General features: G+C 29.6%; 2 protein-coding genes across 2 annotated transcripts; both read right to left on the bottom strand.

Moving 5' to 3' along the window:
- Positions 1-243: 243 nt before the first annotated feature.
- Positions 244-7,619, bottom strand: LOC108721458 (uncharacterized). The gene is made up of 9 exons (XM_018446008.1): positions 7,258-7,619; positions 6,321-6,701; positions 4,732-4,936; positions 4,371-4,533; positions 2,604-2,976; positions 1,676-2,056; positions 930-1,134; positions 489-644; positions 244-309 (listed from the first exon to the last, which is right to left on the bottom strand). Exons 1-9 carry the CDS (start codon positions 7,617-7,619, stop codon positions 244-246), a joined length of 2,292 nt encoding a protein of 763 aa, XP_018301510.1.
- A 1,401-nt stretch (positions 7,620-9,020) lies between these two features.
- Positions 9,021-25,628, bottom strand: LOC108721457 (uncharacterized). Its single transcript, XM_018446007.1, is given in 19 exon segments — positions 9,021-9,065; positions 9,223-9,378; positions 9,577-9,781; positions 10,245-10,622; positions 11,052-11,378; positions 12,164-12,177; positions 12,371-12,408; positions 13,611-13,764; positions 14,608-14,812; positions 15,284-15,664; positions 16,087-16,460; positions 18,384-18,539; positions 19,125-19,326; positions 19,766-20,167; positions 20,625-20,994; positions 23,318-23,477; positions 23,614-23,815; positions 24,268-24,642; positions 25,267-25,628. Coding segments are annotated over 19 exon segments (4,506 nt in total).
- Between the last annotated feature and the right edge of the window lie 2,138 nt (positions 25,629-27,766).

The following is a 27,766-nucleotide window of genomic DNA, read 5'->3' as shown; positions in this document are numbered from 1 at the left end:
TGCTGAAACCAACATTAATGTTGGTTGCTTATAAATCAAATCAAATATATTGCACAGTATTTTTTTTGTCATTGTATTACACTGTGTAAAATGTCTATATTGTGTTTGTACGTTCATGTCAACATTTCTACAATCAGAATGAATATTAAGGTTGTAATAAATACATAAACAGAAATTTTAAAATTTAGTCATTAATGTCATTAATTTGCGAAAAACTACATAATTAATATGCTTAAGTACGCTTTAAGTTATATTATTTATATTTTGTTTTTGAAGTACGTTAAATGCGGAGTATGACGTTTTTAAGATCTGAAAAAAATTAGAGAAGATATCAATATTGATTATTAAATACTTGCTAGATATACCAGTTGTTTTTGGACATACGCAACGAATATTAAATTCTTTAACATTAAACACAACACAAAACATTTTATAATATATGTAATATTTGTCCAGTCATTTAAGATCTAAGTAATAATATTACTGACGTTGCTGTAAGATTGAAGAGATAAAGTTATCATGAAGCTGCTGGTAAATTTAATAGGAATTGTGCTACATATCATAATTATCAGCAATTCTTTCTTTTCAGTAACTGATAACAGTGGCCAATCCGTACAATATATACTCTCTCCTATGCTCATACTCTGCTAACATAACACATAATATTATTGCTGTATAATAATACCGTATAATCTTATCAATTATATTAGTTTTGTATTATGTGTATATGTGTAAAATAATACAAGACTGATGAACATACATAAATAAATGAATATTTTTTCGTATATAAAATGATCCCTTATTTAAATATTTACCAAGAAAGTTAAATTATCTCACTCGTATTGAGTTGTAGGAAAATATACTCGTTGTTTTCTATTAATTTTAGTAAGCTACATATATTTGATAAAGGCTGTAATAGAATAAGTTACCTTAAGCATAACTTCGTTTCCGGACCAGCAGTAAATATAAATTTGTACAAACATGCAAATGATATATACTAATAAAGTTGCAATTCCAGACAGTTCCGTAATATGCGTTGATAGGTAATATATACATGTACATAATATCAATATACTACCGAAAAATTGAATGAATAGTACCTGATTAAATATAACGTTTACCGTTTTGGCATATCTGTAAAAATTCCATATTAGTTCTATGTTGCAATAAATTACTATCCTTATATATAATTGAATAACATAATTTATACAATTGTCAAAATTATAGAACAATTATGTGTGTAGTATTTATTGAAATAAAATCTTTCTAGTTTTAAGAAAGTACACATGTAATACCTATGCAATTATTTATTACGGCATAATAATAAGCATATATATGTATAACATATACATTTATGTAATAGTAAATAGAATAATAAAATCACATTGATAATGTTTTCTTATTAAGTTTGTAATGGTTACTTAATTATTTCCAAATAGCATCAATTATTTACAATTACTCTAGACCTTAAGCATAATTATTATCTTTAGACTCTAAGCATAATTACAATCTTTAGACCTTAAACCATTTTTTATAAAAAATATTAATAAGTATTGTTATGATCAATAGTAATTTTTAGAAACACAACAATTAAATAATATATATAAATTCTTTTACAAATTTAAATACATACATAAAAAGACGTGCTATAAAAATAGATTCTCAAGCGATTTACTTGTAAATACTGAGATGATGTTGTATGCATTTCGATATTCCTGTTTTATCTTCATTCAACGAGCAGAGTGCATTTCCCAGATACTTAACTGTTTTATTATTTATTAATTTGTGAAGACGATTTTCGAAAATTTCGAGTTGAGCACACGTTTCTAAAATTAATCCAAAGACTAGGGTTTCCGTACCGACATTTATAATAGTGCCAGCAATTATAGCCATAACTTGTTGAATAGATATAATCCAGAACACTAGAGACACATTGTAATCCAATGGCAACCATATTCGACAAGGTAGTTGACCGTGCATAATATTTAATATTGATCCTATTATGACGCCTGTAAGTGAGCTTATCGCCAGAAGTAAATATTTCATTGAACACAATCTGTAAACGTAAAATTAAAATTATATTTTATTAATTTTCATGCTTTTATGATAATCAAAGTTAACTTGTATTTTCCAATTTGACAAATTTGTAATAATGCTATTTAAATATAATTGTGTGTATATTATATACATGTACCTATATATCTCCCCCTATTCTCTCTTTATGTCTTTGTGCGTGCGTGCGTGCGTGCGCATGTGTGTGTGTATTAGAAGCAAAATATGGAAGTATACTTTTGCAAAATAATATTTAAGAATTTGCGTTACAAGAAATATTAATTAGTTTAAGTAAATGCGAAAAATTACTGTGTTAAAACGTTAAACGAATAAAGATAGCGTTGAAAAATGTAAAATTAACAATAATCAGCAAAAGGCTCGCAGAAAATTGGTAATACTTATTAAAGTAGTAATACTTATTAATGCTGATTGAATTTAAAAGAAGAAATGATACGTACCAATCGTACACGAATTAAATTATTGTGTAGACATTATCTATTACATTAAAGCTTCATCATTAGATTATCCTAACAATTATATGTCATACCTACCTGACGAATTTATCAAATTTTGTTTGTATTGCCATTTCGTCCTCATCTTGAGGTTTACAAGGACTTTTCAACAATATTTGTACCAAGCTAATGATGGCATTGCGACGTGTTACAACGACAGTCGCTTTACATACGACAGCAGCAACACTCACGAACATTATAGAATTAGCAACGAAATCATCGATATTATCGATAACAAATAGAAAATCCAGGAATTGAGTTAACATCAAAAAGTATTCCAAGAGTAATACAATATAAGTAAATACATTATACAGAAAATTGGCACCATTTGATGACCATTCAATCGGTCGCCATATACCGCAAATGGTATACAGAAAAAAATTTAAAGAAAACATTTGCATATTTGAAGTTCCTCCTTTAAAGGCAATTTACCACTTTTGTTTAAAAGATCAGTCTTTTTCTACATGTAAAACATCTAAAAAAGTAGCTTTAAAATATTGTGAAATTAAAAATTTAATTTAATATAGACAGCAGTATAATAGTTTATGAAACGGAATACGCGATTATAACAAATTCTGTAAACTAGTATTTAAATCGTACACTGAACACTAAACGTGATTGATTGCGACAAATTTTATTCATCTAACACATAGATCGCGTACAATATGTAATCTGGGGTTAAGAATCGAACGAGCTTAATTCTAATGCAACGTATATGATTTGTATGAATACATTTAAGAAGCAATGTTTGCAAGAATTTATCGCGCACCTTTTTTGGACCTATTGCTTCTTAAAATTTCGGCTAATAATACAGAATCACTAAATACTAACGGTGATAGAACATGTTTTATTATTATAAAATTCAATAAAATTCATTTCAATGTAACTGAGCACGTCTTGTGACAGACTATGTACAGTTTTACATACTTCAACCCCAGTCTTAACCCTAGTACCATTAATAACAGTCATTAAATAATCGACATGAAGTCGATTAGACATTTATTACAGGGTGTGCGTTCTTTTCCGCTTCTAAGTGAATACTATAATTGTGAAAGTTTTCCTACTTGCAACCATCGAGGGATGTCGTTCCTTACAATAACGCACGTTGTCATATTCCCATTGAATAAAATATGATCAATAATTATCAGAATTAAATGGAAGATCGTTTTTCTCATAAAGTCTTACTTTACATTACATAAAATACGAGACAATATAACGATAAGGGCAATTTATAAAATATTCAGATATTTTCTAACATTAAGTTAACTGTTAGCATGAGTGCCGATTACAAGTGTACACGATAATTATATGTATCCATCGTATGCGCAATATATCACATATGGCGTAGACTGATTCAGAAACTTCTTTTCTTTTACTCTATTTTGAAACCAAAATTAGTGCCGCTTGTGTGTAAAATCAAAACATGCATTTCATTACATTGCGTAAAGTGTATATTTTCAACATGCGTCTGTTTGCGTCACTATTCTTACAATTAAAGTATTTTTAGTACAAATAATAAGGTAGAAATGAATATGTAATAAGAAGCTTTAGTGTTATTAATCTATGAAAAACTACGTAATTATGTCCAAGTACAATTTAGTTATTTATATTTCATTTTTGAAGTACATTAAATGCCGTGTATGATGTTTTTAAGATCTGAAAGAAGATAAATTATAGGAAACGTTAATGTATAAAATATTATGTAGTTACTAAAAAATTCGATTATTTTGCGATTTGCGCTACAAACATTGATAACATTGTATAAAAATTTTATCACAAAAATACTCATATATATCACAACAATACTACTAACATTGCTGTAAGACTGAAGGGATAGAATTATCAAGAAGCTGCTAGTGAACTTTATGGGAATTGTACTTCGTATCATGACCATGAGCAATTCTTTTTTTTCATTAATTGATAATAATGGCCAATCCATACAATATATAGCGTCTCCTACCCTCATACTCTGCCAATATATATATATATATAAAATATAATTATATGTATACACATACATGTATATATAGAGACTATTTTCAAATCAATTAAGTAAGTTGTTAAATTTATTTTCTTTCGAAATTTTATAAAAAACAAAGTACATGTGATACTTTTTATTACTTTATTTACATATATCAGCTTGTTTTTATAAAGTGTCGATAATTACCTTAATAATGACTTCGTTTCCAGACCAGCAATAAATATAGATTTGTACAAACATGCCAATGGTATACAATAAAAAAGTTACAGTACCAGACAATTCTGTAATATGTGTTGACAGATAATACACACTTGTACATAATACCAATATGCTTACAAAGAATTGAACGAAAAGCACCTGGTTAAATATAACGTTTACCGTTTTAGCATATCTGTAATAGTTTCATGTTAGTTCTATGTTACAATAAATTTCTATCCTTATACATAATTGAATAACATAATTTATACAATTTTCAAAATTATAGAACAATTATGTGTGTAGTATTTATTGAAATAAAAACCTTCTAGTTTTAAACAAGTACACATGTAATATGCAATTATTTACTACGGCATAATAATAAGCATATATATGTATAATATATATATTTATGTAATAGTAAATAGAATAACATCACAACATAATAGAATAAAATCACACATTGGTAATGTTTTCTTATCGTGTTTGTAATGGATACTTAATTATTTTCAAATAACATCAATTATATATAATTACTATCTTTAGACTTTAAGCATAATTACTCTCTTCAGACCTTAAACAATTTTTTATAACAAATATTAATAAGTATTGTTATAATCAATAGTAATTTTTAGAAACAATTAAATAATATGTATAAAGACGGGAAGGTCCCAGATGCGCACAAAAAATATCGGACACAGCAGGTTATTCCAATCGGACACAGTCGAAATCGGATACAGATTGAAACGGACACACGATGGACCCAATCTGACACAAGTTAAAACAGACATACGACGATTCCATTCGAACACAAGTTAAACAGGTAAAATTTCTCGCACCCCGAATTCCAAATGGGTTTTTAGCGTTTCTAAAAAGACTGTTCTCACACTCCACTGTCTCCATGGGTTAAAAATATTCCAAGCGGACACTGTCCCAGTTGTAACTTCCACGCGATTAGGCCCCAAGTGGGTAGGATATATTATTTTTTTTTGTTCGGGGCGGCGTAGTCCATTGTCTACATGGGTTACAATGGACGCGTTCAAGTGGACAAAGCGGCTAACCTACTCGCCAAGCAAATGTATTATTGGTTGTTACGTATAGATCCAACCAATCAATTCAATCGCTGAGTAAGCATGCCTAGCCGCTTTGCCGTCTTGAACTCGCCCAATTTCGCAGTGTGGCTGTGACAGATTTCCTAATCTCAATAGTCAACTTTAACGCTTAATATCTCGGTTCGCGGGGCAAAGCGACGCTTATTTCTGCCAGATTCTTTCATTTCATGCAAAAACGCGTCGAATAAGCCTAATTTTATTGATTTTTGAAGTGACCGAGGTAGAGTGCACTTTTACCCGTTTTAACTTCTGTCCGATTGGAATCGTTTGTCCGTTTTAACTTGTGTCCGATTGGGACTGTGTCTGATTAGGTTCATCGTGTGTCCGTTTCAATCTGTGTCCGATTGGAACATCCTGCTGTATCCGATATTTTTTGTACGCATCTGGGACCCTTCCATAAATACTTTTACAAATTTAAATACATACATGAAAAGACGTGCTATAAAAATGGATTCTCAAGCGACTTACTTGTAAATACTGAGATGATGTCGTATGCATTTCGATATTCCTCTTTTGTCCTCATTCAACGAGCAGAGTGCATTTCCCAGATATTTAACTGTTTTATTATTTATTAATTTGTGAAGACGATTTTCGAAAATTTCGAGTTGGGCACACGTTTCTAAAATTAATCCAAAGACTAGGGTTTCCGTACCGACATTTATGATAGTGCCAAAAAATATAGTCATAACTTGTTGAATAGATATAATCCAGAACACTAGAGGCACATTATAATCCAATGGTAACCATATTCGATAAGGTAGTTGACCCTGCATTATATTTAATACTGATCCTATTATGATGCCTGTAAGTGAGCCTGTCGCCAAAAGTGCATATTTTATTGAACACAATCTGTAAAAACGTAAAATTGAAATTATATTTTATTAATTTTTACGCTTTTATGATAATCAAAGTTAACTTGTATTTTCCAATTTGACAAATTTGTAATAATACTATTTAAATATAATTGTGTGTATATTATATACATGTATCTACATATATATATCCCCCCTCCCCCCTCTCTCCCCTCTTTTTGTGTGCGCGCGCGCGCGCGTGTGTACGGGTATAATTGCGCGTGTGTATTAAAAGCTAAATATGGAAGTTTACCTCTGCAAAATAATATTTAAGAATTTACGTTATAAGAAGTATTAATTAGTTTAAGTAAATGCAAAAAAATTCTGTGTCAAAACATTAAATGAAGAAGGATAGCGTTGAAATGTAAAATTAGCAACAATCAAAAAAAAGCTTATAGAAAATTCTAAAGTGGTAATATTTGTTAATACTGATTGAATTTAAAAGAAGAAATGATACGTACCAATCGTACACGAATTAAATTATTGCGTAGACATTATCTATTACATTAAAGCTTCATCATTAGTTCATCCTAACAATTATATGTCATACTTACCTGATGAATTTATCAAATTTTATTTGTATTGCTATTTCGTCCTCATCTCGAGGTTTACAAGGACCTTTCAACAATACTTGTATCAAGTTAATGATCGCATTGCGGTGTATTACAACGACAGTCGCTTTACATACGACAGCACAAACACTCACGAACATTACAGAATTAGCAACGAAATCTTCGATATTGTCGATAACAAATAGAAAATCCAGGAATTGAGTTAACATCATAAAGTATTCCAAGAGTAATACAATACAAGTAAATACATTATACAGAAAACTGACTACATTTGATGACCATTCAATCGGTCGCCATATACCACCAATAGTATATATCAAAAAATTTAAAGAAAATTTTTGCATATTTGAAATTCGTTCTTTAAAATCACTTTTGTTTAAAAGATCTTTTTCTACATGTGTAAGATATATAAAAAAAGTAGCTTTAAAAGATTGTAAAAAAATGTCTTCTTAAATATCCTTATTACATGCCTGGCTATACATATATGTATATATAAAATATAAGTATATCAGTAAAAATTTAATTTAATATAGGCAGCAGTATAATAGTTTATGAAACGGAATACGCGATTATAACAAATTCTGTAAACTAGTATTTAAATCGTACACTGAACACTAAACGTGATTGATTGCGACAAATTTTATTCATCTAACACATAGATCGCGTACAATATGTAATCTGGGGTTAAGAATCGAACGAGCTTAATTCTAATGCAACGTATATGATTTGTATGAATACATTTAAGAAGCAATGTTTGCAAGAATTTATCGCGCACCTTTTTTGGACCTATTGCTTCTTAAAATTTCGGCTAGTAATACAGAATTACTAAATACTAGCAGTGATATAACGTGTTTTATTATTATAAATTTCAATAAAATTCATTTCGATGTAACCGAGCACGCTCTGTGACAGTCTGTGTACAGTTTTAGATATGTACTTCAACGTCTTAAACCTAGTATGATTAATAACAGTTATTAAATTATCGACATGAAGTCGATTAGACATTTATTTTAGGGCGTGCGTTCTTTTCCGCTTCTAAGTGAATACTATAATTGTGAAAGTTTTCCTACTTGCAACCATCGAGGGATGTCGTTCCTTACAATAACGCACGTTGTCATATTCCCATTGAATAAAACATTTTCATTGATTATCAGAATTAAATGGAAGATCGTATTTTTCATAAAGTCTTACTTTACATTGTATAAAATACGAGACAATATAACGGTAAAGGCAATTTATAAAATATTCAGATATTTTCTAACAATAAATTGATTGTTAGCATGAGTGCCGACTACAAGTGTTCACAATAACTATATGTATCCACCGTATGCGCAATATATCACATATGGCGTAAACTGATCAGAAACTTCTTTTTTTTTACTCTGTGTCGAAACCAAAATTGGTGCCGCTTGTGTGTGAAATCAAAACATGCATTTCATTACATGAAACCTGTTCTTTTTGGCTGAACTTTTGCACCGGTTCATCTTTTTTCTTCTTCTTCTCTCCTGAAAAGAAAAGGAGGAAGGATGAACTGTATAAGAATTCAGCCAAAAAGAACAGGCCTATTGTGTAAAGTGTATATATTCAACATGCATCTGTTTGCGCCATTATTCTTACAATTAAAGTAATTTTATAACAAATAATAAGGTTGAAATAAATATGTAATAAGAAGCTTTAATGTTACTAATTTATTAAAAACTACGTAACTATGTCCAAGTACAATTTATTATAGTTATATATATATTTCATTTTTGAAGTACATTAAATGCCGAGTATGATGTTTTTAAGATCTGAAAGAAGATAAATTATAGAAAACATTAATGTATAGAATATTATGTAGTTATTAAAAAATTCGATTATTTTGCGACTTGTGCCACAAACATTGATAATATTGTATAAAAATTTTATCACAAAGGTACTTATATATATCACAACAATACTACTAACATTGCCGTAAGATTGAAGGGATAGAGTTATCAAGAAGCTGCTAGTGAACTTTATAGGAATTGTACTTCGTATCATGACCATGAGTAATTCTTTTTTTTCATTAACTGATAATAATGGCCAGTCCATACAATATATAGCGTCTCCTACGCTCATACTCTGCCAATATATATATATATAATTTTATGTATACACATACATATATACATAGAGTATTTTTAAATCAATCAAGTAAGTTATTAAATTTATTTTCTTTCAAAATTTTATAACAAATTGATTTATACAAAATATATCTGAAGATTTTTTATTACCTTATTTATATATATCAGCTTATTTTTATAAAGTATCGATAATTACCTTAAGAATGACTTCGTTTCCTGACCAGCAATAAGTATAGATTTGTATAAACATGCCAATGGTGTACACTAAAAAAGTTGCAGTACCAGACAATTCTGTAATATGTATTGACATATAATACACACTTGTACATAATACCAGTATGCTTGCAAAGAATTGAACGAAAAGCACCTGGTTAAATATAATGTTTACCGTTTTGGCGTATCTATAATTGTTTCATGTTAGTCTTGCATTGCTGTAATAAGGTAATTATACTATCTTCATACATAATTGTATAACATGATTCCTATACAAATCCAAAATTTGTGAAAAATTTTATCATATGTATATTATTTACTAGAACAAAAGCTATTTGATTGTCTTTGAGCTAGTATTTAGACCTAATTTTTTATTCTACACAATTTGAGACAGAATTACCACATGATAAAATAACGTTGAGAGTACTCCATTTTTGAGGTTGTACCAGTTGTTTATTAATTTCAATTAATGTTAGTTATTTATAATGTTTTTTAAATTTAAACGTCTCTCCGTCATAAACGTCAATGATTATCGTTATATTAAACAATAACGATTTTTAAATACAAAAAATAAATATTTACACATGCAATCACACGCGTACATATAAAGAGGCATTTGGACATATGCATAAGAATTCTTACATGACTTACTTGTAAATGTTGAGATGATGGAGTATGCACTCTGATATCCCTTTGTTTTTATTAGACGAAGAGAATGTATTTTCCAGATATCTAATTGTTCTATTAATCATTAATTTGTGAAGACGACTTTCGAAAATTTTAAGTTGAGCACACGTGTGTAAAATCAGTCCAAAGATTAATGTATCCGTGCCAATATTTATCATGGCAGAAAAAATTACAGTTATGATTTGGTGAACAGATATAGCCCAAAACATCGTAGATACATTGTAATTATATGGCAGCCATATTCGATAGGGCAGATTACCTTGCATAATGTTTAATACTGATCCTATTGTAGTGCCTGTAACGGAGCTTGTTGCTAAAAGTGAATACTTTATTGAACACGATCTGTAATTATAAAAACGAAGTTATTTTTCATACATTTTGTACATTTCCAACTTGGGTTTACAACTTGGATTTACTCTTACTTTTAATTTGCAAATTTACAACGACAGAATTTATATGCATATTTGTGTGTACGTGCATACGTATATTATTTTAAAGTAATATTTCGAAGATATCCACTTTAAAAGGTCTTTGAATTAAACAGAATATAAAATCAACACATTTCTAAATGTAGTAATGATAACTCTAAGAGGTAACGTTAAAATTCAACAAGTAGAAGACTTTATGGCGAATGCTAAAATTTCCACATTCACCAATACGAATTGAATTCTTTGGATAATAATACGTAAATTAAATTCTTGTAATGATATTTTGTTCGAGTTTGTACTAATGTTTCACTATAGGATCTTCTTAATAACTATAAGTATCTACCTAATAAACGTATCAAATTTTGTTTGTATCGCCACTTCGTCCTCGTCACAAGGCTTACACGGTGTCTTCATTAATACTTGCACCAAGTTCGTGATTGCATTTCGACGTACCACAACAACAGTCGCTTTACAACATACGGCAACAATAGTTAGGAACATTAGAGTATTAGTGGCAAAATCGTCGATATTATCGACAATAAGAATTATATCCATAAATTGAGTTAACATCAAAAAGTATTCCGAGAATATTACAATAAAGGTAAATACGTTATACAGCAGTTTTGCGCCGTTTGATGACCATTCAGTAGGTCGCCATATACCACAAAGGCTATGTATTAAAAAATTTAGAGAAAGTATTTGCATATTTGGACCTCTCCTTTTACGTGTAACTTATCGATGAGCACAAAAGTATGGATTCTTTCTGTATGTAAAATATTTAAAAAAGTCGTTTAAACCACTGCGAAATATATTTTTCCTTAAATTGCTAAATTAATATCCGCGCGATGAAATATATACGGTAATTATACGAAAAATTAAATTTAATGTAGAAAGCTGTATAATGTTTTATGAAATGAATTTATGCAATTAATTTTCACAACCGTTTAAATAATTTAACACTGAATATAAACGTCTCCGATAAGTTTTATTTACTTAATGCATCGTGTTGTAATGTCATTTCGTGTATAATATTATATTATCTCGAATTAAGAATCGAACGATCTTATTTAACTGTAATGCAATGCATCATTCATATGTATACAACTAGAAAGTATTATAAGCATTTACCGCGCACCTCTTTCGGAACTTTCTCACTTCTCGCAATTCTGACTTCTAATACAATAGAATTAACAAATGTTTCAGACAAATATTGCATAAAGTGTATTCACTGTCATGATAATCAATAATATTCATTTAAATGTAACTGAGCACGTCTTGCGACAGACTATGTATATTAGTTTTACGTACTTCGACTTCTTCACCCTAGTACCATTAATAACAGTCATTAAACAATCGACATAAAGTCAATTAGACGTTTATTGCAGGGTGTACGTTCTTTTCCGCTTATGAGTGAGTAATATAATTGTAGAAGTTTCCCCCCCCCCTACTTGCAACCATCGAGGGACGTTCTTTATAACCACGCACATTGCAGTTATGTCCTATCGAATAAAATATTTGTATATCTTCATATTCATCAAAACTGAGAAGATCGTATGTCTCATAAAGGCTTACTTTATTACGTGAAGTAAGAAATAATGTGCGATATCGGCATTGTATGATGTCTTTAATCCTTTGAGAACCGGAGCTTTCTAACAAAGCAACTTATGAAAGATTTCGTTTTCTAAGAATTTTTGAGACCGCTGAATTCGATTCCGGCAACAGAATTCTAAAATTTAAATTTTAAGAAAGTAATCTGATTATTGTGAAACTTGGTTTTAGAAGATTCTTGATGTCACTGAATTTGAATGTAGCCTGAAAATGATGATTTTCATAATGGTAGTAACTTGCATGAAGGAGACTCTAAGGTTGATATTCATTGTCCGTTCTTGTTTCAAGACGTTTTAAGTAATGTTTTAACATGCTAATATACCCTCTGATTTGTTCGTGACATCTTAAGACGGTCTTGAATATAAGAATCAACTATGAATACTTTTCTGTAACTCATAATTAAAGTTTGGAAGTCTGTAATTCAGAATCAGTACTATCTGTTTGCGTATACTGATGAGCTTCACATGAGGCAAAATTAATGTTATTTATTGCAATAAAAAGTTTTCTAAAACTGAGTTTTAAGTTGATAAAATTATTTTTTAAAAATTCTGTCTGGCGCACACATATTGAATTCATCTTGAATTTTTTTTAAATCTTATATTTAAATAAAACATTATTAAATTGTCCCATAAGCCAAATTTTATAAAAATTAAGCGAGCAGTTACAAAATAAAGAAAGATGATCTCAAATGGATGCGTTGGTCCACAAAAGGTTAAATACTGTATTTTCTAAATAGACTTATTTGAACATATGCCGATTACATACAGCAAGAGGACAGGATAACTATTATACCAAACCTATGCCTCGTATATCGTATGACATGGATTGGGCAATCCATGTCTTTTTCTTGACTCCATGCTCAAGTCAAAATTAGTGCCGGTTGAATTAAAACATGCATTTCACTGTGTAAGTACATGTACTCAATGTGCGTACCTTGAATGTTTTAGAGTTGTCACGAAGTGTAAGGTTGAAATAAATAAACAGAAAATTTTAAATTTTACTAATTTATAAAAAACTACATAATTATCACTTTCTAGAAAACTTTTAATTATTTATATTTTACTTCTGAAGTATGTTAAATGCCGAGTATGACAGTTTTAAGATCTGAAACAAAAATTAGAGAAAATGTTTATATAGATTATTGCGATTATTAGTACAGTTATTAAAAATTTCTACGGTGCAGTTTTCTGATGTGCATGCTTACAAGTAAATACGTTACTGCCAATATCGGCTATCGCGTACAGACATCTATTTCGTTAACAAAGTATTCATAATACCACAGTATTACTAACACTGCTGTAAGATTGAAGGGAGACGGTTATCAAGAAGCTGCTTGTGAATTTTATAGGAATTGTGCTCCGTATCATGACCATGAGCAATTGTTTTTTTTCGTTAACTGATAATAGTGGCCAATCCATACAATATACAGCGTCTCCTACACTCGTACTCTGTTAACGTAACATAAATGAAATAATTATTTCGCAATAATACGAATAAATATCAATATTTATCAACATTATTATTATTATATGTATAAATATCTGAGTATATCTATATGTAATTTATATGTATGTTACGGGCAAAGTCCGCACGTGGGTAATGCTGACATTGTACAGCAGGCAACTCGTACAATGTCAACATTGCCCACTATGCGGACTTTGCCCGTAACATGTACACCTACATAGACTAGTTGCAAATCTACCAGGTAAGTGCACCAGAATTATCTTTCGAAATTTTGTAACAAATTGAGATATGTACAAAATTATTTACGACAGTTTCTCGCGACAGTTTCCTTTATATCACTAACAATAAGATATACAGTATGTACAGGGTTGGCAAGTAACGCGTTACTTATAACGCCGTTACTTTGTTGATTGTTACCTTGTTATAATAACGATTTGGTAATGACATTGTGAATTTTTTATGATGGTAATGTTAACATTAGAGTTAGAAAAGTCAATCGTTACTTGTAATGAATTGAAAAAGTCATTTGTTACTGAAAAAAATAACTCCTAATTTGTAACGCGTTACTTTTTAGTAACAAGTAACGTTACGCGTAACGTTACGCGTTACTTGTTATACTTATAACTTTTTCAGTGTAACACGTAATAGTGACAAGTTACTTTTCAAAATGACTTCTCTAACCTTAGTACAACCTTAGCGTTTAATTAGTTAGCGTTATCGTCATAAAAAATTGCAACATCGTCATCAAATTGTTTACTATAAAAAGTAAACGACAAAGTAACTGAAAAGTAACGTTTGCCAATCCTGAGTATGTAGAATATTGTTACCTTAAGAATGACTTCGTTTCCGGACCAGCAATAAATATAAATTTGTACAAACATGCCAATAGTGTACGCTAAAAAAGGCAGAGTACCAGAGAGATTTCTAATATGTATTGACAGATAATACACGCTTGTACATAATACCAGTATGCTTGCAAAGAATTGAACGAAGAGCACCTGGTTGAATATAACATTTACCGTTTTGGCGTATCTATTAATTGTTTCATATTAGTCTTACATTGATTGCTGTATGAGTAAGGTAATTATACTATCTGGATATACAATTTTATAATATGATTCCTATCCAAATTAAAAAATTGTAAAAAAATTTTAGCATATATTTACTAGAACAAAAGCTATTTGTCTTGAGCGACCATTTAGACATAATTTATAAATTTCGCACAACTTGACACAGAATCATCATCTAATAAAATAATGTGTGAATTGAGAGTGCTTCGTTTTCGAGGTCGTACCAGTTGTTTAATAATTTCAAGTAACGTTGGTTACTTACATTGTTTTTTTTAGTTTAAACATTTTTCCGTCATAAACGTTAACGATTACTGTTATATTAGACAATAACGATTTTTAGATATTAGATACAGAAAATAAATAACGTATATGCATGCAATCACACGCCCACATATATAAAGAGGCATTTGAACATATGCATAGAAATTCTTACTTGTAAATGCTGAGATGATGGCGTATGCATTCCGATATTCCTGTTTTATCCTTATTTAACGAAGAGACTGCATTTCCCAGATAGCTAATTGTTTTATTAATCACTAATTTGTGAAGACGACTTTCAAAAATTTCAAACTGAGCACACGTATGTAAAAACAATCCAAAGACTAAAATATCCGTACTGACATTTATCATGGTGGCAAAAATTAAAGTTATAATCTGATGGATGGATATAGTCCAAAATGCCAAGGGTATAGTGTAATTAAATGGCAACCATATTCGATAAGGAAGATAACCTTGCATCATATTTACTACTGATCCTATTGTAACGCCTGTAAGAGAGCTCATCGACAAAAGTATGTATTTTATCAAACACGATCTGTAAATATAGAAACAAAATTATATTTCGTAAACTTTTGTATAGTTACGATTAAAATTAAAATTCATTTGAATTTTTAATTTGAATAAATATATAATGACAATTTATTACTCTATGCGTATGTGAATGTGCGCGTGTTTTAAAATAATGTTTGAAGAAGTATATTCTCTTTATAGAAAGTCTTTTTTAATTAAGCAAAATTTAATATTTATTGCACTTTTTAAATGCAGTAATGATAATTTTAAAACGTAATATCGACAAAATTCAACACTAAATAAAAGACTTTCTGGATGAAGTTCCAAAACACACGTCAATGTTAAGAATCCTTGTATATCAATACGCTAATTAAATTCTTGCGATGATACTTTATGCGAGTTATACTAATGTTTCACTGTAAGATCTTTCTAATTACACTTTTTTACCTGATGAATGTATCAAATTTCGTTTTTATTGCTACTTCATCCTCGTCGCGAGGTTTACACGGTTTCTCCATCAATAGTTGCACCAAGTTGTTGATCGCATTTCGACGTATCACAATGATAGTAGCTTTACAACATACGGCAACAATAGTCAGGAACATTAGAGTATTAGTGGCAAAATCGTCGATATTATCGACAATAAGAATTATATCCATAAATTGGGTTATCACCAAAAAGTACTCCGAGAATATTACCATATAGGTAAATACATTATACAGCAGTTTTGCACTATTTGATGACCACTCATTAGGTCGCCACATACCACAAAGGTTATATATTAAAAAATTTAGAGAAAGTGTTTGCATATTTTGGCCTCCCTTTCACCTTCTTCTTTACGAATAATTTATTAATACGCACAAAAATATAGCCTTTTCTCTATTTAAAATATCTAAAAGAAAATTTGAAATATTGCGAAAAGTATGTTTTCTTAAATAGATGTACTAAATTAAATATTCGAATATTCATATATAAGACATGTAAGATATGTAAAGTGATCCGTATATAAGAAAAATTAAATTTAGTGTAGGAGGCAATGTAATTTATATAATATTTTGTAACATTATAAATTTATGTAATTAATTTTCACAAGCTTTGTACTTACTACTGAATCGTACTTACTACTGAACATTTACTTAATGATAAACATTTGGGATAAATCGCGTTACAATGTTATTTTGTGTATAATATTATCTTGAATTAAAAATCGCGAACGATTTCAGTTAACTGTAATGCAATGTATCATTTATATGAATATAATTAGAAAACCTTATAAGCATTATCGTGCACCTGTTTCGGAATATCGTTTCTTACAATTTTAGCTATTACAACAGAATTAATAAATGCAGCAGACAAATTTTTCACTATTGTAACGATCAATAGTGACGACAGATAAACAATAAAATTCATTTAAATGTAACTGAGCACGTCTTGCGACAGACTATGTATAGTTTTCCGTACTTCAATTTCTTAACCCTAGTACCATTAATAACGGTCATTAAAAAATCGATATAAAGTCAATTAGACATTTATTACGTTTACATTCTTTTCCTATCTTGAATATATACTATAATTATATAAATTTCCTATTTGCAACCATCTATGGATGTCTTTTACAACTATGCACATTATGTTCTCATTGAAGAAAATATTTGTATATCTTCATGTTTATCAGAATTAAGTGAAAGATCATATGTCTCGCAAAGTCTTATTTTGTTATATGAAATAAGAGATAATGTACGATATGATTATTGTATATCTTTAATCCTATAAAGACCGGAACTTTTTAACAAAATAACTTATGGAAGGTTTTGTTTTCTAAGAATTTTCAATCGCTGAATTTGACTCTGTCATCAGAATTTTAAAATTTAAATTTCCAAAAAGTAATCTGATTATCGTGAAACTTGGTTTAAGATGATTCTTGATATCATTGAGTTTGAATGTAGCCTGAAAATGTCGACTTTCGAAAGTAATTTTTGTAGAAGGAGGATCTATTGTCATAGGACTTATAATCAGAATTTGAAAATCTGTTTAGAAATTAGTATTATCTAATTATGTATTAATTTTATGAGCTGTACGTCACATGTGTGGCATAAACTGAGAAATTATTATTCTGTTTTGGCTGTAATGTCAAAGCTAAAATTGTTATATAATGCTGCTAGTGTATTAAACCCAATTATTGCATTGTGTTGCAATGTGCAAAACATATATATTTATTGCGTGTGCACTTGTATGTTGAATTGCATGTCACATACGTTTTTTTATTTTACACACAGATATCTATTTTCCAATCATTTTCTTTCCAATTATACTTACAATCTCTTGTATGATAATGTATTAAATTTATTTAGAGTATTGATATAATATTGATTGATAATATTGATTTTTGCTGTTGGGGGACAATATTCATTTTCTTTAATTATTGTCAGCAATGTAGAATTTAAGGTATCAGAGAAGAACTATAATTTTAACAATTACAAGTTTTATAATAGCGTCATCTTTACAATTTGTTAAGCTTGCGAGATAAATTAGCAGGCAAAAATTTGCAATAACTAATTTACCAAAATGCTATTACATTATATCCAAGTTCACTTTTTATTATTTTTATCTCACTTTTGTAATACATTAAATGCCGAGTATGATATTTTTAAGATCTAAATGAAAAGAGTTAGAGATATGTTAATACAGAAGACTGGGTATATTTGTTTATAATAAGAGTAATATAAAATAAGAGTAATACGAACACTGCTATAAGACTGGAGAGATAAGGTTATCAAGAAGCTACTGGTAAATTTCATAGGAAGTGTGCTGCGTAACATGATCATTAATAGTTCTTTCCTTTCGTTGGCTGACAGTGAAGGCCAGTTCATATGATATATTGTATCTCCTACGCTCATACTCTATCAACATAAATAAAATAATTATCTCTACGCAATCTTATACGAGGAAATCCTTGTGTCTCATATCAGGAACTCTTTTTGTGAATTAGTAAAATTTGTAATTTTTTAATAAAAACTTTCACATACAATCAAATATAGCTAATTTTATTTTCTGGCCGGTAGTATTACCGATTGCTAACTTTTGATAAAACTTAAATATATCTCTTACAAGTTTGGCATAAAAATAGGAGCTAAAATTACAAATTAAATAAATTACAAGCCTTTAAAAATATATATCTCATAATAGGCATCTTTACCCTAATGTTCTGCATGTTTTTCAAATATAGAATAATTTTAAACGCGATAAGTATTAAATTATTTTGAAAATTATTAAAAAATAAAATTATGAAGATATATTCATGATTTTGTATTAAAGTAATATGAGATATATATTTTTAAAGGCTTGTAATTTATTTAATTTGTAATTTTAGCTCCTATTTTTATGCCAAACTTGTAAGAGATATATTAAAGTAAACAAATATACTTAACTTAAACAGATATACTTTGTAAATTAAAGAGTTAACTGAGTTGTGAATACAATCTTACCTTAAGTATGACTTCGTTTCCCGACCAACAGTAAACATAAATTTGTACAAACATACAAATGGTGTACACTATCAAAGTGGCTGTTTCGGATAGCGTACTATGTGCTGACAGATAATATCCACTTGTACATAATACCAATATACTGCCAAAGAATTGGACAAAGAGTACCTGATTGAATATGACGTTTACTTTTCTGGCGTATCTGTAATGATAACACCTAATAATTCATGTTGTAAATGAAAGTTCTCTTATTATTATACATAACATTGTAACTTGCTTAATTTTAGGAATCAGTAAAATATTCTGGCGTTTATGATTTATTACATAGCAATTGCGTAATCTTAATGAGCATTGAATTATGATGTATCTATTTTTTTTTAGCAAGTAATGATCCATAAAATCACTTAAAAAATATTATCTTTTCCAATTGACAATTCCACTATCAAGTTCGAAATAATTGCTTCATTATAAACGATTTTTTTGAGACTTTAAATATCTTTCTATCCATATATAAAAAGGAAATATTAATTATTATTATTATGAAGATAATTTATAGATAGAGCAACTAATATACATATAGTATATTGATGAATATAACTAAAGATGTGTGAACATTCACAGAAGAAATGTAAATCTCTAACTTGTAAATCTTGAGGTGATGATGTATATATTTTGATATTATCGCTTTTTCTTCATTTGACGAAGGAGAAGAGTGTTCTAAATATCTAATTTGATTTTTCATTAATTTATTAGTTTTATTAGTCACTAATTTTTGAAGACGACTCTCAAAGATTTCAAATTGAGCGCATGTTTGCAGAAATAATCCAAAAACTAGGGTTTCCGTGCCGACATTTATAATAGTAACAAAAATCACTGTTATGATTTGTTGAATAGACGTAATCCAAAATATTGGAGATATATTAAAATCATATGGTAGCCATACTCGATAAGGCAATTGACCTTGCATAGCATTTAGCACAGATCTTATTGTAACACCACTGACAGAACCAGTTGCTAAAAGTGAATATTTTATCGAGCATGATCTGTAAAAATATATAATTAAGATTACATTTACTAAATGTTTCTATCTTTTTGGTATTGAAATTTATTTGTATTTTTAATATTTATAAACGTTTATAACAAATTTTATTAAAAAATTCGATTATTCCGTGAGAAACGTAGGTAATGTAATCGTAAATGTAAACGTAATGTGTATATTATATATACACATAATTTGATAACATTTTAAATTATTAAAATGTATGTGTTACATAATATTTGTTAATTTACCGGTTAAATGTTGAAAATGAATATATCTTTGAAACAAAATTCAATTAAGAAAAAAATTAGAATGCTTTTATCGTAAAAATAACATTTTTTAGCCTGAATCAAATCAACTCAATGTCGGTTACATTCAGAAAAATTCTTAAATTATAGGCGTTTCAAATGATGACATAACATTTTTGCTATCAAAGAATTGCAACAATGGCAAAAACTTACTTGATAAATTTATCAAATTTAGTTTGTATCATCATTTCGTCCTCATTTCGAGGTTTACAAGGTGGCGTCAATAATACTTGCACCAAGTTGATGATCGCCTTCCGACGTACTACAACGATTGTTGCTTTACAAGTAACAGCAACAATAGTCAAGAACATTAAAGTATTTGTTGCGAAATCATCGATATTATCGACAACAAAAATGATATCCATGAATTGAGTTATCATCAAAAAGTATAACAAGACTAGTATAATAGTAGTAAACACATTGTACAGTAGCTTAGCGATGTTCGATGACCATTCAATCGGCATCCATACACCACCGATGGTATACATTAAAAAATTTAGAGAAAACATTTGCATATTCGTAACTCTCTTACGATCATTAAGATGTTACGACAAAGATATAAGTATTTCTATATGTCGAAAAAAATCGTTAATGCAGTATTGCGAAAAAAGACTTATATTTTTTATTTATTGTAAATTATATGATGGCAATAAATATTATTTATTTAATACATAGATTCCTAAATCACAGAGATTCCTAAAATGTAGGTCGCGACTTATAAAAATTTAGAATGTTAAATTATACTTTGTTACTCAATTAGCATACAATATTTAAAAAATATTTTTTTAAATATTGTGTATTGATTGAGTACTTCATTGTACTAACTCACACGGTTTTTATATGACTTTGTACATGTGTGAAGTTGGATTTTTAATGATGAAACTATAATCAAATTTCGATATAAACTAAAATTTTAAAATTTTTTATGTCTAAACTCACACATTGATGTCGACGTCAAAACTATTATCAACAGAAGAGAGAAACAGAGACATTCTTTACACATATCTTATTATTACATATCTAAGAAATAAATTTATAAAATTATATTTTATAAAAAAAGTTAAAAGTAGAAGCATTATAGTATACATAAATAATTAATTTACTTGTTTTATCACTTTTTCATATTTAATAAAGAATTAACAAAGCCATTTACGTATTTACTAAAGCTAGATAAATCACTGATGTTTGTTGTTTTAAAAAGTAAGTCGCGATCTATACAAATTTGGAATACACTGATGTAGATCGTATATAATATTATCATTAATATTATCAATTAACAATTGATAAGAGAGAAAAAGAAAGTTATAAATATCAGTCGTGCACTTTTCTCGGAATACTGCTTTTCACATTTTTAGTAACACAACAAAATTAATAAACGTTAATATGGATGTAAGTTTGTTTCAATATCGAAAAGACAATATTAAATTTAAACTAAATAAAATTGTACACTTGTGTTACATGAGACTATGAGTTTACTCGGTCAACTTCTTAGTCTTATGCCAGCGACGGTTATTAGTACAGAGCCTATTGTAATTTATTATAGTACACGCTTATTTTCCTTTTATGCGAATAGCGTAATGACAGCTGTAGTAACGGATGCGAAGGTCGACTTACTTATAATGAGCAAGGGGTGCATTTACCCCTTGTATCTAAACATATTGTCTATTCCCATCGAATAAAATGTTTATTCACATTCACGTCAGAAAAGTAATGAAAATAGTTCAGCGAATATAAGCGACCTTATATATTTCCCTTATTTTATTATCTTGTCCACAAGTTGAGAATACGTATATTTTTTGCAGTTCCTACATAATTGCGGTTTGTCTCTTTACTAAGTACGAAGATCGCTGGCAGAATTCTTGTATCAATTCTTGTATACGTAAAGTATTGTAGAGAGAAACGTAAGACTCATAGAAATAATATTTTTCTTTCTTTATTAACCGAATTAATAAAATAATTTATATAAGTATTATTATTTATGTACTTATGAAACCAAATCGTTACACATTATAATTTCGAATTTGAATATTTAATATATTAATATTCATAATCATCTCCTAAAAAAATATAACTATATCGATTAATATATTATATACAATCTACATATTCTACATTATGATATTTCTTATAGCACGAAGTTATATGCAGGAATGAACAGCACAAAAGATTAATATAAGAGAATACATATTTTGATAATTTTGAAAATCTGAACTTAATTTTAAATGTTTTTTTTTTTTTCAAAGCGATCATGCGTTTTGTATTCGAAATCAATTATCTTGAGAATATACGAAAAAAAACCAACAATAAGATGAGTTTTTGAGACGTTAATCAAAATGTACATAATCTATATAACACAGACATTCAAGGGACTTCCTAAAACATCGAAAAGATCCTAAGATCGTTTCTAGGACGAAGTCCCCTCAGATAAAATATGCTGTATAGGAACAATTGTATTTATGAGAAAATTTTACTGCAATATTGCGACTTTAATTAAATTTTTATTTATCAATTCGTAATCTAATACGTTTCGTACATGCATATATTATATATGCAGTATAAATAACTCTCACCACACATTACATTAAGAAATAAAGCACGTAACGTCGCATGTGCCAACATTAATATAATACATATTGGAATATATTTTGCAATGAGCGATTTATCCATTATACATGATATCGAATAATGTATTGAGAAAAATTAAATAAAGTTTTAAAATTGTTGCAGAACATTAAATGCGGAAAAAGACGTCTTCAGAAGCTGTAAAGTAAAATAAAAATTTGATAAGAATTAAGCGCCATATTTGTGAAATATGATGGTAAGAAATATTATAGATCTTTAAAAACTAACATTGCCGTAAGATTCCAGAGATAATGTCACCAAAAAACTGCTGGTAAATTTAATAGGTTTTGTGCAACGCTTCATAATCATTAGTAGATCTTTTTGTTCGCTAATTGTTATCAACATCCAATCCATATGATATACTATTTCGCTCAATCCAGTACTCTACGCAAATAAAATTGGTTAAAATAAATGGTATAAGCAAAAAAAATATAGTTGCAGAAATCACGTAGTTTTTGTTTTTTTTGTCATAAAAAATATTTTTTTCTGTTCAAATATATGTCTTTATAGCAGTCATTACCTTGAGCATAACTTCGTTTCCAGCCCAGCAATAAACAAAAATCTGCACAAACATGCTGAATGTGTAAACAATTAAGGTGGCGACGTCTGTAAACGTCAAATGAGAAGACAAATGGTACACAATTGAACACAATACCAAAATACTAACGAAAAATTGAACAAAGATCACTTTGCTGTATATGTCATTAATTGTTCCGGCAAGTCTGTAAATGTTTAAACATTATATCACAAATAACATATTACATTGCAAATGCATAGTTGGTAAATTAAATTATTAATATACGCTGTGTACGTCGCGCGTGCGAGCGCGTGTGTGTGTATGTATAAGGTAAAATTTAAAACTTACGCGTTTGTGGAATTTTTCGTTGTATCATATTTAAACGCGCGAATTTTAAGCGATATGATTCGCGAATTTTAAATATATGCTTATAATTCAAAAACTGTTATAGTTTTAATTCATTTTGTTATCAAGATTTTCGTCTCAAAATGATCTTAGGAACCTATACCGTTAAGGTCTTACCGGACCTATGTATATATACATATATATGTATATGTATACAATATATACACACACACATATATCGAATATTATTTGATATACTCATAAAAACATATACATATAAAGTAACTTTATCATTTACAATACTTGACAAACCTGATTATGCATAGATGGTGAGAAACGTGCTTTGACAACTCGCTTATTTTGCACGATACTTTATTCAACGAACTTTGTGGAAATATTTCCTCCTCTCTACGTTTTATCATTCTGTGAAGGCGATGCTCCAAAATTTCAAATTGTGCACACATTTGTAAGCAAAATCCTAATATTATAGTTTCCGTCGCGATGTTTACAATCGTGGCAATAATTATAGCTACAATCTCTTGAAGGGATGTAAACAAGAATAAAAGGAACGAAGTACAATCCCAAGGTATCCACATGTTATAAGGTAACTGACCCTCTAAAACATCTGCTGTCACAGCACCCATCGCCGAAAACGTACATAAAAGTAAGTAATATATGGAATATGATCTGTATACAATTTTTAAAAGTATATTAGAAACATATAATTATCTTACGATAAGGATGGTATAAGATTGCAGTAAAAGTTCAAAATTATACATTTAAATTTGACAATTCTGTTTGATAAATGAAGTGAGAGGAATATGAATATCAAACATTGCACGTAGCACTTTAACTTCGTTAGGCTGCGTTCGAAAACGTTTACCCGGGTGTTCCTGTATATTATATTATCCTTGTTTAACATTGGGTGATACAACAAGGATACAACGATATGTAGAGGCACTCGGATAACATTTTCGAACGCAGCCTTGTTATAACGGTGAAAGGCACGAATGCACAAAACGTGTATATGCGATACGTTTGTAATTATATAATAATGATTTAGTTCTTAAATTCATTTGTTTTAAGTTCAGAAAAATTAATTTAGTTTGTTATACTTCATTTGTTGTATTTCAGAAAAATTAATTTAGTTTAATTTGTATTATCTTCAATTTTACTTATTTATTCGTATATACAATTTTACTAACTCTGTGTGTGTGTGTGTGTGTGTGTGTGTATCATCACATATTCATTAATTTATTTATTGATATTGTCGAAAGTTACACTGATAGTTATTAATTGGTATATACCAACCTGATTGTATGATCGAATTTCGTCTGGATATCAGTCTCATCTTTATCACAAGCTTTGCAAGGTTCTTTTTGCAGAATTTCAACTGTATTGACAATTCGATCGCGATAGATAACAGCAGTAGCCGCTTTGAACAATAAGCTGATCGTTGAGAAGAAAAATGGGGAAGTCGATGCGAAGTCTTCCACGTTATCGATAACAAAGATGATATACAGCAAGTGAGTCAGCATCAAATATGACAATAGATATATCGTGGAAAAGGTGAACGTGCTATACAGTAACTTGGAGCATTTTGAAGACCACTCGATTGGTTGCCATAAACCACTTATAGTATATAATAAGAAATTGAGAGGCAGTATCTGCATTTCTACAGTTTCTACAACCAAAAGTATAGATTCTCATATTTATTGAAAAAAATAATCTGTATTTGAAATAATATATGACATTGCAATATATAGAAAGTGTCCTTTTTTGAAAATGATTAGTTATATACTTTTAAAAGTAAAAATGTTTTTCTAAACTTTGTCCTACTTTCTGCACATAAATCTTTATAAATACGATTTTATATAAAGATCTTATATGTACGATTAACTGAATCATGTAACTACGGTTTGTACGTTTTCGTGTATCTGTAAAAATAACACAACAATACATAAATGTGGCAAAGGTTCGTAAGACACTGCGGATAAGCGCGTTTATGTCAACTTGCCCTATACAATTTAAAAATTAATGATTCATTAATAACTTCACGTGGCGACATCTTGTCGATATCTTACCACCGGTATCAGACTTGTAATTATAATGACGTTGTTTTGATCCACTTGAATGTTATCCCTTCCCGATATATTCCAACATATTGTCATATTCCCAGGAAGTAAAATATAGTTTTATACAAGCGTTTATTATAAAACTCTGGCAAGTAAAAAAACGTTAACACTGAGTGCTCGATTGGATCAACTTATATTTTCTTTGCAGCATATTTGCATTTTTTAGGGCAGATTTGTTTCAATTATTGCGACATGATAATTATTTTTTAAAAGTATCTTATTTTACTGCGAAAGAAATTTTCTAAATTTTGAATACAATATAATATTTCATATTGCATCAGAGAAGATAAAGTTTTTACATGTACACGGTGCATGCATCTCGCTTGTGTAACAGTTTTCTAAAATATATAATTATTATATCATATGATTCATCACATACTCGCATATACACCAATAATACTTTATAGAGAACAAGAGGTTCTGAGAATAATCATAATTATTTTAAGAGGGAAAGTTGTGTGTGCTAATTAATTTTTAGTATCTTCAACGTTACATTTTTCCGTAGACATTAATTACGGTCATCAATAAATCGACATTACGACGTTGCAGGAATAACTGATATTCACCCTTTCATCGCATAATATATATGTATATCTATATAACACCATGTATTTGTCGCACATGTCAGTCTGAAAGCCAATGTTTATTTCGATATGTCACCGTTTTGTTGCTTGTTGAAAAATGTATTTTATTCCAAAATAAGTAAATGTTCGATATCGAAATCTTTTGATTTTCTTCATGTTTTTGGCATTCATTCAATTATATTCCATTTATTGAATCTTAAACGTTTATGTTGTTTGATAATAGTTCCGTTATTCAAAGATCATCTTTGATAGTGAGATGAAGCGATTGGTCGTTTCAAGGTAAACCACGTGATCGAAGTTCCTCAGGAACTTAAAGTTCGGACACTCCTCTCCTTCTCTCTCTCTCTCTCTCTCTCTCTCTCTCTCTCTTCGCCTTTCTCCTTTTATTTGTTACATCGTGTTATCCGCGATGCCTCGGTGACATACTTCTCGCTGAGACTGCTTTTTTCGATGTGTTTCACCTTCCGCTCGTGAGTTCAACGATCCATCCGAAACCGTGATCCGCGCCTCCGTTAGGCAAGCAGATATGCGGGCAGCAGGCAGGCAGGCAGGCAGGCAGGCAAGCAGGCATGAGGCCGGCAAGCACCGCTAGTAGGACACCGTCCTCAATAGCACGTCGAAAGTACGTGTGGTGGACGTCAGTGATCTTACGAATGCTCTCTATCGACCTGTACTTCATCTCTGTGGTGGTGCCCTCGGCGCACGAATAGACAGGCGGCTCATTATATTCGAAAATATAGCGCCTAAAGCTGACGCGAAATCGCCTGTAACAGCGGCTCGTGGATAGGTAGGTGAGTGGGTGGATGAGTCGGTCGGTCGGTTGGTTGGTTGGTTCGTGTGCCAAACATCAAGAACGAAAACCTCTTCACCTCAATTAACACCGTTGCTGGTAGTGGTAATATCAGTTAGTAGTGGTAAATACAGCGGTAGTAGTGGTCTGTAACCGGTAGCCGCGCACGCGAGTTTCATACGTACTTGTTCTCTTTACGTGTAAAGCGTCGTGAGATCGCTTAAAAATTATTTCGCAATGTGTAAAGAGTCTCGAGAATTACTAGAATTATTAATTACAGCTATTAGAAGTTACATATACTG

Source organism: Mycetomoellerius zeteki, unplaced genomic scaffold, assembly GCF_001594055.1.
Source record: "Mycetomoellerius zeteki isolate Tzet28-1 unplaced genomic scaffold, Tzet1.0 scaffold174, whole genome shotgun sequence".
NCBI lineage: Eukaryota > Metazoa > Arthropoda > Insecta > Hymenoptera > Formicidae > Mycetomoellerius > Mycetomoellerius zeteki.
This window is presented reverse-complemented; position numbering and strand designations above follow the sequence as displayed.

Bases quoted from the DNA above. Each gene is read 5' to 3' on its own strand.
- LOC108721458 (XM_018446008.1), bottom strand. From the start codon at position 7,619: ATGCAAAAATTTTCTTTAAATTTTTTGATATATACTATTGGTGGTATA. The intron at 4,534-4,731 runs GTAATTATCGAC...ATATATTGGCAG, and splicing joins GAAACGAAGTCATTATTAAG to AGTATGAGGGTAGGAGACGC. The intron at 310-488 runs GTCAGTAATATT...AATTTTTTTCAG, and splicing joins CTCTTCAATCTTACAGCAAC to ATCTTAAAAACGTCATACTC.